The sequence below is a fragment of the Fukomys damarensis genome, unplaced genomic scaffold (genome assembly GCF_012274545.1).
Source record: "Fukomys damarensis isolate Sample0158 unplaced genomic scaffold, DMR_v1.0_HiC HiC_scaffold_13, whole genome shotgun sequence".
NCBI classification, from domain to species: Eukaryota; Metazoa; Chordata; class Mammalia; order Rodentia; family Bathyergidae; genus Fukomys; species Fukomys damarensis.
The window spans coordinates 12,903,566-12,918,565 of record NW_022900925.1 but is presented as its reverse complement, the minus strand read 5'-3'; the positions used below and the strand labels follow the sequence as shown (position 1 = coordinate 12,918,565).

Here is a 15,000-nt window from a genome sequence, read left to right as displayed (position 1 = left end):
TTTTTTTTTTTTTTTAAATCATAACTAGTTGGAGTCCTATATGCCTCACTTATCTGTATGTCAAGTTATATTGGCTCTGATTGAGAAGTTTTCTGCTATTACTTCTGTGAACAGTTTTTTTTTGTTATTTGTGTTTTCTCCTGCTTTTTCTTGGACTCCTATTAATCTTATATTATTCTTCTTTGCATCATCTTTTCAAAAAAGAGTAGTTGGCTTCTATGTTATCTAATTAAACCAGCTGGGTGCCCTCAGCATGGCCCTGGCCTCGGGTATCTGGGTCACGGCAAAGGCAGCCCCGGTGTCATGTTCCCCCGGTACTCGTCTTTCGGCAGCTCTTGGTTTAAGATTTTGTTGTTTTTTATGCCGATGATGAATCTGTCTCCTTGCTGTTTGGCTTCCGTTTCCAACCTTCCACTAGTCTAATCTTTCTAGAAAGAAAATATAATCAAGACAAACCTATGGTACAGTTTTAAATTCATCAATTTAAAATCTCCACGGCCAACACAACAGTGTTCAAACCAAGCATATTCATCACTCCAAATTCCATCCAAGAATATATTCTCTAAGAATCCTTGGCTCCCTCTTTCTATGCTACCAGAACATGAATACCTACATTACTATCATACTATAGCTTCATCATTCTGGTTAATGCTCACCTCTCCTACATACAGACCAGGAGGTCTGTAAAGGAAGGGACCATAACTGGGTGATTATTGGTGTACTTCCAGTGCCTTGCAGATATTCAGATGCTTCCTCCCCCAGGTTTTTCCTCCCTTTCCCATTTTAGTATGACCTTTTATCCCCTACATCTAATTCATTTTGTAGCTGTCATTCCTACCCCATCAACTACCTCAGGCATTTGTTTCTCATTAATTATCCTCTCCCTCCAAACAAATCTTAATCATTTTTTTATCTAATGAACTACAAAATGGCAACTCTCAACTTAAAAATTCTTTTCTTTCATCTATTGTCCTGAGGCTATTGCTATCTTTCATTTTATAAGAAGGTAAGTCTTGTGTATTTGCTTATATATATACTTTCCTTTAATGTTCATAGAGCAATTAAGAGACTTTCGCTTAGAGCAGTAAGGGCAAACATGTGGGCTGTTTGTTATCAATGAAAGTTCTAAAAGGTTCACCATCACTGGGCTAAAGCTATACAGCTCATTCATAGTTAACCCAAAACTGGGGTGCTTTGTCATATTTTCTTTTGAAATAAGTGCAAAAGGATTACTTAATCACATACCAAGTAATTCAAGTAAAGGCAGGGAAAACTGCCAAAAGCCTAGAAAAACATAAAAGAACTGTCAAAGCAATGAGAAGCATGTCACCAATTCACGTATCAGTGTATCAGGCACAAATATCAATAATACCTTCTATCACAATTAAGAGATATTGTTTCTTTATAGTTATGAAAAGTGGGAGTCCTTTTGATCAGTGCTATTAATGAAATGCAATACTCCCTTTGGTTGTGATACCTAATTGTTTTTCAAGCCTTGGTGCTCTATATGCTTCTGATAAACCCTTATTTATATTCCTCTCTGAAGGGGTGAGGGGTGGAGTTGAGACAGGATCTCACTATGTAGGTCAGGCTGGCCCTGACTCACTAACGTAGGCTGGCTTCAAACTCATAGTGATCTTCCCTCATCAAATACTGGGATTACCAGCATAGGCCATGAAACCTAGCTCCTCTCTGATTTTTTGCTTATTCTGTTACTTGCAAACAAGACTCATAATAATGAGAAGCAGAATGCAAACTGGCACATGGGCTAAAAAGACAACTCTGATCACACAGTCAAAATAATCAGAAAAGAAACTCTTGCAAGCCTTATCACACAACTCAAAAGCCAAAGTTGAGGGAAATTATATAAACATAGTTTATCTGGCCTAACCTCTGGCTCACAAAGCGGATTTTTTTTTTAACAGCTCACCTCTGGATTTAAACTCAGCATCACCACTTCATGCACAGCAGTATTAAATTTTTTCCAGTCTTTAAAATAATACTGTTATTTAGTTTGACTGTGAATCACCTATGAAGTATATGGGGCAGTGCTTTTTACTAGCAGTACGGGGGTTTAAAGTGAAGAGGCATGCTAGGCAAAGTTTCTACCACTGAGCTATACATATCCTCACCCCACCCCCATTTTTGAGGCAGGGTCTGGCCTACTTACCCAGGCTGGGTATGAACTTGTGATCCCCCTACCTCAGCCTCCCAAGTACTGGGACTACAGGTGTACATTTCCACATGTAGCCAGAGTAGTCCTCTTACACAGCTAAGGATACAGATCAAACTTAAAGAGTTGCCTGCGGTCTACAAGTATGGTCTAAACTCGGGTTTAATGATTTCTATGCTTTTTTTAACAGCATACCCTCAATTATCTGAGCTCTATTAATGCAAACTTTGTAACTCTACCTTGTTTGTGAGTCTCAAAAAAAAAATTAATAATCTTTCCCATATGACCCATTAGTCCTCCTCTCTTAAAGAATCTAGTATAAGGCCATGTGCATAATGTGCACAATTAATTGAGTATGAAAATTCCAAAGCAATTTCACTGAGAAATACATCTTTCTTATTAACCCTGAAATCTTCTTATTTACTTTTTTTTAGACAAGGTCTTGCTATTAGTTCAGGCTGGCCTTGAATTCATATGTAGCCCAAACTGGCCTTGAACTCACAACCATCCTTCTGCCTCAGACAACCAAGTGCTAGAATTACAGGTGCGCACCACCACACCCAGCAGACCTTGAAATCTTATATGACAAGCCATCATATCTGCAAATGTAAAAGTAAAACTAGATAAACTTACCATTGGGGTGCCATATTTCTGTAATGAATTTCATTTTAGGAGGCCGGAGGGGATAATTTTGGGAAAGTTTTTTTAGACAAGGTCTTGCTATTAGTTCAGGCTGGCCTTGAATTCATATGTAGCCCAAACTGGCCTTGAACTCACAACCATCCTTCTGCCTCAGACAACCAAGTGCTAGAATTACAGGTGCGCACCACCACACCCAGCAGACCTTGAAATCTTATATGACAAGCCATCATATCTGCAAATGTAAAAGTAAAACTAGATAAACTTACCATTGGGGTGCCATATTTCTGTAATGAATTTCATTTTAGGAGGCCGGAGGGGATAATCTTTTGGGAAAGTGAGATGAGCTTTAAAAACACCACCTTCACTGGAAAACAAAAACAAGTTCTTGCATGTTAAGTTCATGCTTATATCATCATTAAAACATACAAAACAAGGGTGCAGGTACTAACATTAAAAATGAAGCTAACTGGATAATCTGGATTTCCTGCACTTTCTTCAAAAATCTAATTTAGGGCCCAGGATTTAACTCAGTGGCACCGTGCCTGCCTTGCAAGCACCAGGTCGTGAGTCTTATCCCTGGTACCCAAACAAACAAAGAAAAATCCAAATTAATAATTTACCATACTTACCACTTTAAAAAACCTCTCAAGAGGTAGTAAAATAAGTTTGATAAAAGAATTCAGATCAGATCACATCAGTGGTATACTACAAGTCTTTTCTTCTCAACACACTTACAACAAAATTCAGAAGGTTTCACATTGTCTTTAGGGCTCAAACTGCCAATTTCTTTATGATGATTTGAAACTGTCATTCTTCTCTTTGTTCTCATCAGTCTTTCAGTTTCTTAAACATATCAAGCTGTTTCTCATCTCAAACCTTAAGCACATTTTAAGCACATTGTTGCCCTATTCAGGAACAGAAGCGCTGCTTCCATTCAGCTATCCAATTATTTCATTGTTTAGCAAATATTTACTAAGCATGCATGTTATGTGTCAAACATTAGGAGCATAACAGTGAACAAAATACATTGAGTTTATATTTTACAGGCTTTCCAGAATAGAAATTACCGAAAGAACTCTGCAGCATTGAAGCTGTTTTATTTATGCTGTCCAATATGATAACCACTTGAAATATGGCTCATGAAACTGATGAACTAAATTTTTTAAGTGAATTTAATAGGTATATGCGGCTAAGTAACTTCTATATGGGACAGTGAAGTTTCAGATCAATGCTATTTAACTGGAAAGTGTTCAATTGTCAAGAGAACCATACAATGAGTTGTTTGTATTATTTTTAAAAAGGACCCAAAATCATCAAATCCCTGCCTTATGATCTGGTACTAGATGTTTCCTCAATTTGAAATACTCTTCTTTGTCTTTTGATCATTATTCAGTACTCATCCTATTACAGTTAAGATTTTACTTGAGGACCAGGGATTTAGCTCAGTGGTGCTGAGCCCGCCAAGCCCACCTTGCAAATACAATGTCCTGAGTTCAATTCCCCAGTATGGGAGGGAAGGAGGGAGGAACATTTTACTTGACTACCAATCTAAACTATTAAGATCCTTTAGTCACATTAACTTCTTTTAATTTCTTTATTTCAATAGCAGTTCGCATATCTGTTTTTTGTTTTGTTTTGTTTTGCTTTGTTTTTTTTGAGATAGGGTCTCACTGTGTAGTTGAGACTGACCTTGAACTCACTATATAGCTTAGGCTGGTCTCAAACTCACAGCAATCCTCCTGCCTCATTCAGTCTACTGAGTGTTGGGATCACAGGCGTGCACCACCATGAATGGCAAATATCTGATTCTTTATGCAATATATAACCCATTAGAGTGGGCTCATATGATTGTGATTGTTTTAGATCAGTGAGAAACAGAATGCTTAGCTCACTGAACAATTTTCATTAACTCAAATATACACTGATTACCTAGTTATGCTAAACACCATCCCATATAAACATATGTAACAGAAGAGAAAACACTAGCATTGTGACATTTACCATTCTAGAGGTAGAAGGGAAGTATCTATTCAAAAAAATCAGTAGCAAGTATTGTCAGAGAATGATATGACAATCTACTGTTAAAATTTAAAAAGGGAGTATTTATAGTATAAGCCCCCTTGAACCAAGAGAAAGTGGTGATATGTTTATACTAAAAATCAGAAAAAATGTCTGGAAGCACATCAGTATATCCACAGTCTTCTGAGGGAAGAAAGGAGGAGAGGTATTGCTAAATTGTCTGGGATGGGCTCGAACTTGATACTCAAGCCTCAGCCTCCAATCCAAAGTACACGAGATTACAGACATGTACACCACAACACAAAGCACATATAGTCACTATTTTTTAAATACATGAGATTGTGGTGGGCAAAACAAAAGCTTATTAGAATTATCAATGGGGCCAGGGATTCAGCTCAACTGAGCTAATACCACCACCTGCTTCGCAATGAGAAGGTCCTGAATTCGATCCCTGGTACCAAAATGGGGGGCGGGGAGAAGAGGAAGAAGTTATCAATCAATTCAAAACATTTTTCTTTCCATTCATATGTTCACTTCATCACAGATACAGTATAATCACCAACATGATGTTAAAAGAAAGTATACAACCTGGTGTGAGAAACCTAGACCCCGTTCTTTGCCGTGAGACCTTCCCTTACTGTTTTTGTATTAAATTACAAAAATCTTACAAGGATCAAATCCTACCATTTTGCCATACTTGTTGCTAGTTAAGAAGCCACACAAAGGGAGTCTCCAAGGTCCATGTTCTTAACCATTACATAATAAATGGCATGGAACTGCCAATGATCACTCAGTTCCTAAGCAATACACTCAATTCATTCTCTCCAGAATTTAATTACAGAATACATAGCTTATAAATCTTATGTAGGACTATAAATGAATTTTTAAAACTGCAACAGAATTTTGCAGTTGGAAAAGAATGTTAATCAGTTTGGTTAGTTGACTTTTCATTTTCTATATCCAATAAAACACATGTATATAATGGGGGGAGGGCTTTTTGAGACAGTGTCTCACTATGTAGTTGAGACTGACCAGGAACTCACTAGGTAGCCCAGGCTGGTCTCAAACTCACAGTGATCCTCCTGCCTCAACCTCCTGAGTGCTAGGATTACAGGCATGCGCCACCATGCCCAGCTCATATAATCTTTTTAAGATTCTCTAATTTAAACAAAAACCACTCAAGATTCTCCTGCCTCAGCCTTCCATAGTGCTGGGGTTATAAGGCATGTGTCACCACACCCAGCTATTCTTAAAATATATATATATACATATATATATATTTTTAACACCATAGCCAGTAGTAAGAAACAAAAAGCATACTCCCCCCAAAGGAACAACCGCTGATGATCAAAGAAAACGGGGGAGTGGAGGGTTGCACTCACTACTGACTAGGGCAAAAGTATAACATCTACAATTATACAGTAGTATCTGGGTATATGAGTTTCTAACTTTTTAAAGATAAGGTCTCACTACATTGCCCAAGCTGGCCTCAATACCACTTTTTTTTTTGGTCCCAGGAATCGAACTGTGAACCTTGTGCTTTCGGGGCAGGCGGCAGTGACACTGAGCTAAATCCCCAGCCTTCAACACCATACTCTTAAAGACTTTCTTTAAACACCTATTACTACTCCTACCCGAAATTTTTATTTCTGTAGATATGGGTGGCTAACCATACTATATGGTAACAGGTATCCCACACCATTCACAGAATGCATACTTCACAGAAAGCCTGAAGAATCTATTCCTAGGGTTGGGGTGTAGCTCAACAACCCAGTACTAACTAGCGTGCTTAAGTAGAACACAGAAAACTTTGGATTTGATACCAGTGCTAAAAACAAGCAAACCAACCAACTTATTCTTAACAGCATTATAAAGATTCAATAACAAATAGGGCAGTAACTAGAATTTAATTATCTCTGGGCCTGGTGATACACATCTGTAATCCTAACATTCTAGGAGGCTGGGGAAAGTGGGGTCTAAATTTGAGCCTGGCCCAGCTATCTTAGCAAGACCATGACTCAAAATAATTTTTAAGGCCTGGGGATTTGGCTCAGTGCAAAGCGCTTGGATTTGATCCTCACTGGTGGCGCTACATGTCAGTAACTATAATGATTAAATTAATGCTCATGCTAACTATGTGTTTCAAAGTCACACTGCAAGTGGCTATCAATATCTCTCATCAGCAAGTACATAATGCAGAGGTAGAATGAAGGCAAAAAATGGGCTTTATTAGTGAAAAAAGTGACCTGTTCTTTAGAATGGCATTACAAAGTGGCTGTCTTCGATGAAGCTGGAGGAATGGAAGGCTTACATGGACCAGCTAATAATACCTGCAGCAATGTTATGAAAAACATGTAAGAATGCAGTGAGCCTTTAGAGTTAAAGCTCAGTAAAGAGTCCTTACGCAATGCATTATACAGAAATGAGTTTAGGGAGAATTTCCATCTTATATCTACTACAAAAGTAACTAAATTCTCATCACTGATATGTTACAATGTCTCCCCCTTAGCCAATGTGGCTAAAACAAATGCAGGACAGATACAAATTTCATTAAGTTCATAGACTAGATTATTATACAGTTTTGTGCACTGAACTTAAAAATTTTGCTTTCAGCTGGGCATGGTGACGCATGCCTGTAATCTCAGCACTCAGGAAGCTGAGGCAGGAGAATCACTGTAAGTTTGAGACCAGCCTGGTCTACATGATGAGTTCCAGGTCAGTCTCAACTACACAGTGAGACCCTGTCTCAAAAAACAAAAACAAAAACACAAAAAAAATTTTTTTTGGCTTTCAAATAATAGTAAGGGTGTGAGGGACTGACTACCTCTAAGATGATTTCCAATGGCTACTCTTTATCTGCCCAAAAAGCATTAAGCCATCTCAGGTTGCAAAACTTATCAATTCAAACATGACACCAGGAAATGTATCAGCAAAAATTGTAATTATCAACAGCTGTGACAAAGTATAAATCTTTTTTAGCTCCATTTTATATGTCTTAAGTGTGCCCAGGTATATAATACTTTTTCTACCAACAGGTGGTGGGGGCAGTTATCATTTTATTAAAAAAAAAGTAAGTGTCCATCACAAAAGAATATCTGATGCATCTAAATCCTTCCCCTATTTAGGACCACTGAGGAATAAGATTGAGTGAGGAAGTGTAATCCCTAAGAAAGCCAAGATGTAGATCTATCCCTATGGTGGCTTTGAGAAAATTTCATCACCACCACCCCTGTAATACATCAATTTCTGTAAAAACCACAGAATTTATACCAGTCACCATCATCAGGAAGTGATAATTCAAACTTATAGAATAATAAATGATAGAAAATTTGTTAATTTGTAAATAGACCAGAAAATAGTTAAGACTGCTTTTTATTTTTTTAAATCTAGAAATGTCCTAATGACATATTTAAGAAATTATTTTTCTATTTCTCTTTGGTACCAATACATTCAAATTTATATCTTTAAATAACTGGTTTAAAAACTGATAGTCAGTTAGCTAATGCATCATTTTATACTGTAACAGTAACCTTTTATAAACTAGAGAAAAGTGACCATGAGTTTATTCTAGGATCAGAACACTTTTTCCTCTAATCAGTATTCTGTGAAGATCCAATCAGCCACTAAAATAGATGACCTTGAAAGTTCTTTCCAGTCTTCATAAAACACTGAAATGTACAATATACCCATTTGAAAATTTCCCAGAAATATGTAATGCCATGCTTTACCAACTGATAAAGTGTTAAGAGTGATAAAGCCTTGCTCATTAATATTATGATCTTCCCTCTGGGGTCAAGGCACAGTAAGCACAAGTGAAGGGATGAGAGAAAAATTCTTCCCTGATACTGGAAAATTAATCTTTTACTTTCTGGGATGTAAGTAAAAAGTGCTATTTTTATGTAACCTTACAATAAGATAATTTTATAGAAATAAACTTATCCAAGTATCAAGAGTAGTGACTTTCTGAAACAATATTTCTGTAATATTCTGAAACTATGTTTTATGAGCAACAGGTTTTAGACATTGAAGCTTCAAGCAGAACACAGAAACACTAGACATGATCAAATTCAGTACAAATTACACTGGACACAGTCATTTCACCTGCCCTTTCATGTCAATTTGCTAAAGTAGTTTTAATATCAGTAAATTTTGAAGATGTAAGTTCCATTATACTTACTAAAGTGTATCAGGAGGCCCAATAATAAGGACTTCCCACCGGTAGAGATCATTGTCATCTATTAAACCTGCTGAAAAGCCTTCCACTGGATTTTTGTTGAGTTCTGCAGAAAAAGAAAAATTTGATTAAAACTTTCAAGCATATATATAATCTTCTATCCAAAAGGTTATTTAGAGGAGTTGAGCCTACATGTTTTAATTTCAAACTGTGAAATGGATATACCTTATCAGACAAAATGCTACCTAATGACCAAAACATTTCTATTTCCACACTACAAGAAGGCAATGGGTAAAGCAGACTATTCAAAAAATCAACTTCTACCATCTTCTGTCCTGGTAGCTAACCAAGGTCTTAGCACTCTAGATACTTCTATAGTGGTCTTTTAAATAGTTTGTTAAACCAGATGTGGTGGCACAAGCCTATAATCCCAGTACTTGGGAGGCTGAGACAAGAGGATAGCTACAAATTCAACACCAGCCTGGGCTATATATACAGTGAAGTCAAGGTCAACCAGAACTACACAACTAGACCTTCTTTAAAACAACAACAACAATAACAACAACTTGTTAAAAGCAAATATCCCCAATCATCCTTCAGAGATTCTAGTTTAGAGGTATTAAAAATCAAAACAGGAAGGGTAATTCTTTTTTTTTTTGGTACCAGGGATTGAACTCGGGTCCTTGCGCTTGCAAGGAAGGCCACTGAACCACTGAACTAAATCCCCAGCCGTAGGAAGGGTAATTCTTAAGCTATGGTCTTCAAGGCATACTTTCAGAAAACACTGACAGAGTGTCTAAAATACCTTCTCATTTTATATAACTCTCATTTATACTAACATGTTTATCAATTTGACGTGCCTCTATAGTCCAAAGACACATGACTCCAGTTGGTATTTTCCTGTGATTCACCACTGTAGACAAAGAATACGGACTCCATCGGGCCTATGTGTGTTGATCCCTCTGCTGGCCACAGCTACCAGAACCCAAGAGTACCTAGAACCTGCAAGAATGGCTGTGGCAACATGAGGTTTTTCTCTTCTGAAGAGTTTTCTGGCATAAACGACAATGAGCGTTAAAATGGAAAACTGAGGTGGGGGGGGTGGGCATAGGAAAGGAGAGATCTTGGAGGAACAGTTAAAGAGGGATGTAGATCCAAAATAATTTCTGTGGGAAAAGTGCTTTATAAAGTAATGAACAAATTAATCCATTAATAATGGACCTAACACATGAGAAATTTTTAAAAATGGAGTCTCACTATGTTGTGTAGGCTTATAATTCTCTCAACTTCCACAGGAGCTGGGATTACAGGCATGTCCCACCATGCCAAGCAAGGATTTTTTTCAGTGGCTTTAATGTAGTATAATTGACTTTGAGTGAGCTCTACATACTTAAAATTATATAGCAGTGATGGTGAACATTTTAGAGTATTTAGTGATACAAACCAAACAGTCCACTGCAGCACTTGCCATAGGTTAGTTGCCACTGTTGCACAGTTCACTAAATACTGATACATGAATATATTTTTGAAGCCATCACCAACTATCATGCTGAGCACATATATCAATCACCAACAACATTATCAATTGTTTTACCTGCCAAGGGGGGCTGAGAGTTTGCTGGCTCAAACTGGGAAGTGGGAAAAGAGACTCAGAAAGAACACGCTGGGAATCTGAGCAGGTGCATGATTCTCATTAATGCCTGCCATCATCTAATCATGGAAGAAAGTGTAATACAATACAGAGTGCTATGAAAGACTGAACAAAGTGTGCTCGTAACCGAGAAGGTAGTAAATCTTTAAGGAATCAGAGATGGTATTATTTCAATGCCTAGGATTTATCATCCCACCATGGTAGTGAAACATACAGAGAGCCAAGAGTTAAAATTTATATTTAAGCATGAAGCACTCTTTTCTAAAATTTAAATTTCGTTATGTCTAATATTTTTGCCTGATGAGCAAAATAGCTAAATTAGCTAAAATCAGTATTGTATTTCAAAACAAATTTTTTTAAACAGCTATTTTTAAACATATTGTCTCCCCCAAAAGTCTCATGTGTTCAAAGGTAGGGCTTCTGGAAGGTGATTGGATTATATGAGGTGCCATGCTCACATGCGTGGATTATGAGTTCATAGCTAAATACTCTGTTTGTAAGTGAGGCCCAGTTGGAAGAGGTGTGTCAGCAGGGGCACGCTTTATTCTTTTTGGTACCAGGGATCAAACTCAGGACCCTGCACTTGAGGGGCAGGCACAGTGCTACTGAGCTAAATCCCCAACCTTAGGGGCATGCTCTTTGAAGATCTATCTCCCTCCTGCTTCCTAGCTGCCATGAGGTGAACAGTTTTCTTCCACTATGATGTTCTGACATGGAACCAGCCAACCACGGACTGAATCCCCTAAACTGTGAATCACATTAAACCTTTCCTCTAAGTTGTGTCATGCATTAGGTACCAATGACAGTAAAGTGACTAATACAAATGGAAAGCCTCACTCATTGTACTGTCAACTGAAAGATGCAGTGTTGTAAGACAAATGCTATTGGGACAGCTGTTTTCAATGACTACTCAAAGACTTGAGCATTCACAGATTTTGATATCTAAGGGAATTCTTGAAGCCAATCCTCAACGGATGTTAAGGGACAATTATTTTTACATAGATCATTTTCTCCAATATTGTACCTAAGCATCATCTCATAGAAGATTTTATTAATTTCTCCAGAAATCATACCAGGTTGTTACACTTTCCAACAAAAGTCCATTTAAAAGTTTTATAAATGTTGGTGAGTAAACTCTGCAATTACCCTTGAAAATTCCCTTACACATTCCATAAAGCATATAATTACCAAGTGTGGTAGCATATGCCTGTTAATTCCCAGCACTCAGGAGGCTGAGGTGGGATTGACAATGGTTTGAGGCCAGCCTGGGCTACACAGTAAGTTCAAGGTCACCCTAACCTACATTAACAGGACTGTCTCAAAACAACAACAAAACAGATATAATTGCTTCTCACTTTTGTCAGTATATTCTAAGTTCTGAAACTGGCATATTCTTTCCATGCTTTTCTTCTACGGCACGATTGTGTTCACTGCTCATTTCATGTAAGTAATACATAAGTAAAGCAGTAGAACATCAAACATCTTACTTTTGCCAGGTGTAATGGCACACTCTTGTAATCCAAGCACTTACGAGGCTGAGGCAGGATTAACAAAACCACCACGCTGGCCCTGAATTTACAGTAATCCTCTTGCTGCAGCTTCCCCAATGCTGGAATTCCATGCACGCGCTACCATGCCCCATCTAAAATTCTCCTAGATCTAGATCCATGAAAACCTACGTAATAGGGTTAACTCACCTAAGAAGGTCATTAGTATAAATTCACAAATGATTCAAGACCTAATTTAAGTACTATCTCCCTCCATGAGACCTTTCTTAACAGATCTACAAAATTTTTTTTTTTTAAACTTCGACTTCTGTTAAATTTGTACTCATTATACTTTTAAACCTGTAATGCAATACCTGGCACCTGACTAATTGCTCTAGATTCCCAGAGAAAGAAACAGGCAGTGATGCTTTCTACTAACAAATGAATAAACAGGTAAAAAAGAAAAGCACATAATGGAATCATTACAATCCAAAAAGGGTTCTATAAAGAAAGATTAAAACAAAGAATTTGGGTGGCATGAGTGCAAGGTTTAGATAGATAAGCAGGTGAAAAACTTGTAATACTGAGCTCAGTCTATGACTAGAACAAGGGGGCACAAGTGAAACTGGACAGACTGGCAGAAGGTGGACAGGAAAAGGCCTTTATAAGTTTGGATTTTATCCAGAAGGCAGTGATTAGCCTTTGAAGGGCTTTATATTTTAAACAATGTGGTAACCTCATGTGATTTACATTTTCAAAAACCAATCTTTTAGTGTGTAGGAGATGATATACATAAGATCACAGTGAGAGCAAAGAAATCTAAAAGGAAGCTATTACAGTATCTACTATAGGAATTCTGTAAAGTATATAAAGTATAAGGTGATAGAAACAATGAACAAAAACAGGAATATTTAAAAGATAAGAGTCTATTAAAGTTGGCAGTGTAAGTATTAAACCAGAAGTGACATACAACTCCTCAGATGAACAGTTAGTGAATGACCCAGCGATTCCATTCCTAGGTATATTCTCAAGAGAAGCAAAAACATGTGTCCTCACAGAAAGCTGTACATGAATGTGTAACAGCAGTAGTATTTATAATAGCAAGGAAATGGAGGGCCAGGGGTTTAGCTCTGTGGCATCACGCTTGTCTTCCAAGCGCAAGGTCATGAGTTTGATCCCTGGTACCCCCACCCCCTCAAAAAGTGGAAAAAACTCAAATGTACATCAATGAATGGCAAACTGTGGCATATACATATAACCAGCCATAAAAAAATATGAAGTACTAATATATACTACAACTTAGATGAGACTTACAAGCACTAGGCTACATAACAGAAGCCAGACACATGAAGTAACACATTATCCTGATTGGCAAAGAGACACAGAAAAAAAAAAATCAGAGGCTGCCAGTGGATAGGCAGTGGGAGAAAAGATGTAGATGTGGGGAGCTTTGTTTTGGATGTGAGTGTGTGTGGGACAGGCTAGGGAGTAAAGAAGAGGTTTTGAACTAGAAAGAACTGGTGGTTGCATAAAACTATGAACACACTAAACACTTGTAAAGATGGTATACTGGAATATAATTATGCATTATGTGAACTCGACCTCACTTTTCTTAAATGACATACAGGTTCACTACGGAAAGCAAACACAGGAAAATTTTTTTTAGATCAGGAGTCGAACTCGAGGCTTTGCGCTTGCCAGGCAAGTGTGGAACCACTGAGCTATACCTCCAACAGGAAAAAGGTTTTAAATGCCTGCTGGGCATAAAACATTGTTTTAAAAAGAAATGTTAGCTAGGCATGGTAGTGCTCACCTGTAATCCCAACACTTTGGAGGCTAAGGCAGGATGATCACTGTGATTTTGAAGTCAGATTGGACTACAGACCAAGTTCAAGGTCAGCCTCAACTACACAGGAAGACCCTGTCTCAAAAAACCTAAATAAATTAAAAATAAGAGGGCTGGGTATTTAACTCAGTGGTGCCGCTGCCTGCCTTGCCAGCCAGCACAAGGACCAGAGTTTGATCCCTGATACAAATAAATAAACAAATAAATAAATAAATAAATAAAAATCTTAGACAGGTGTGGGGGCACATGTCTATAATTCCAGGAGGATCCCCAGTTAAGCTCAGGCTGGACATCTTAGCATCACCTCTTTCAAAATTAAAAAAAGACTGGGGATGCAGCTCAAAAGCAGAACAGTTGCTGAACATGTGCAAGCCCCTGGGTTCAATCTCTGGACAATGACAAATAAGGTAATAAAGAAATCTGAGCTAGAGACTTGAGAGCTACAAGAATATTACTGATAAGTGAAATTATAAGATTGATAGTCACCCCAGGATAAGCGTTAAGTCTAAATTGGAGAGGATGGCCAGGTTCTGGTATCCCCCAGCATGCTGGGAGGTTGAGGCAGGAGGATTGTGAGTTCAAGCCCATCCTGGCAATTCAAGGAGACACTGCCTCAAAAAAAAAAAAAAAAAAAAAAAAAAAAAAAAAAAAAAGCCAGGCATGGCACATGTCTGTAATCCCAGCACTTGGGAGGCTGAGGCAAAAGGATTGTTGTAAAGTTTCAGGACAGCCCCAGCTACATAGTAAGTTCAAGGCCAGCCAGCTGGGGACATAGCTCAATGTAAAGGATTCAATCTCTAGTCTCACTAAATCAATTAATCACAGATGTGACTGAATGAATTCTAAAAATTACCAATATCTAGGGGATTAAAAAAGAGGGCGGCAGCGGGCATGGTGGCGCATGCCTGTAATCCCAGCACTCGGGAGGCTGAGGCAGGAGGGTCGAGGCAGGAGGATGGCTGAGTTCCAGACCAGCCTGGACTACATAGTGAGTTCCAGGTCAGTCTC

General features: G+C 38.0%; 1 protein-coding gene across 2 annotated transcripts in view; it reads right to left on the bottom strand.

Annotated features, from left to right (window-relative positions):
• Positions 1-15,000, bottom strand: part of Ube2g1 (ubiquitin conjugating enzyme E2 G1) — a 54,257-nt gene that overhangs the window by 22,467 nt on the left and 16,790 nt on the right. For both annotated transcript variants that reach the window (XM_010611356.1, XM_010611357.1), the window contains exons 2-3: positions 9,012-9,114; positions 3,082-3,179 (exon numbers count right to left, since the gene is read on the bottom strand). In XM_010611356.1, coding sequence (XP_010609658.1) covers positions 3,082-3,179; positions 9,012-9,114 — 201 coding nt within the window. The remainder of the gene's footprint in view (positions 1-3,081; positions 3,180-9,011; positions 9,115-15,000) is intronic.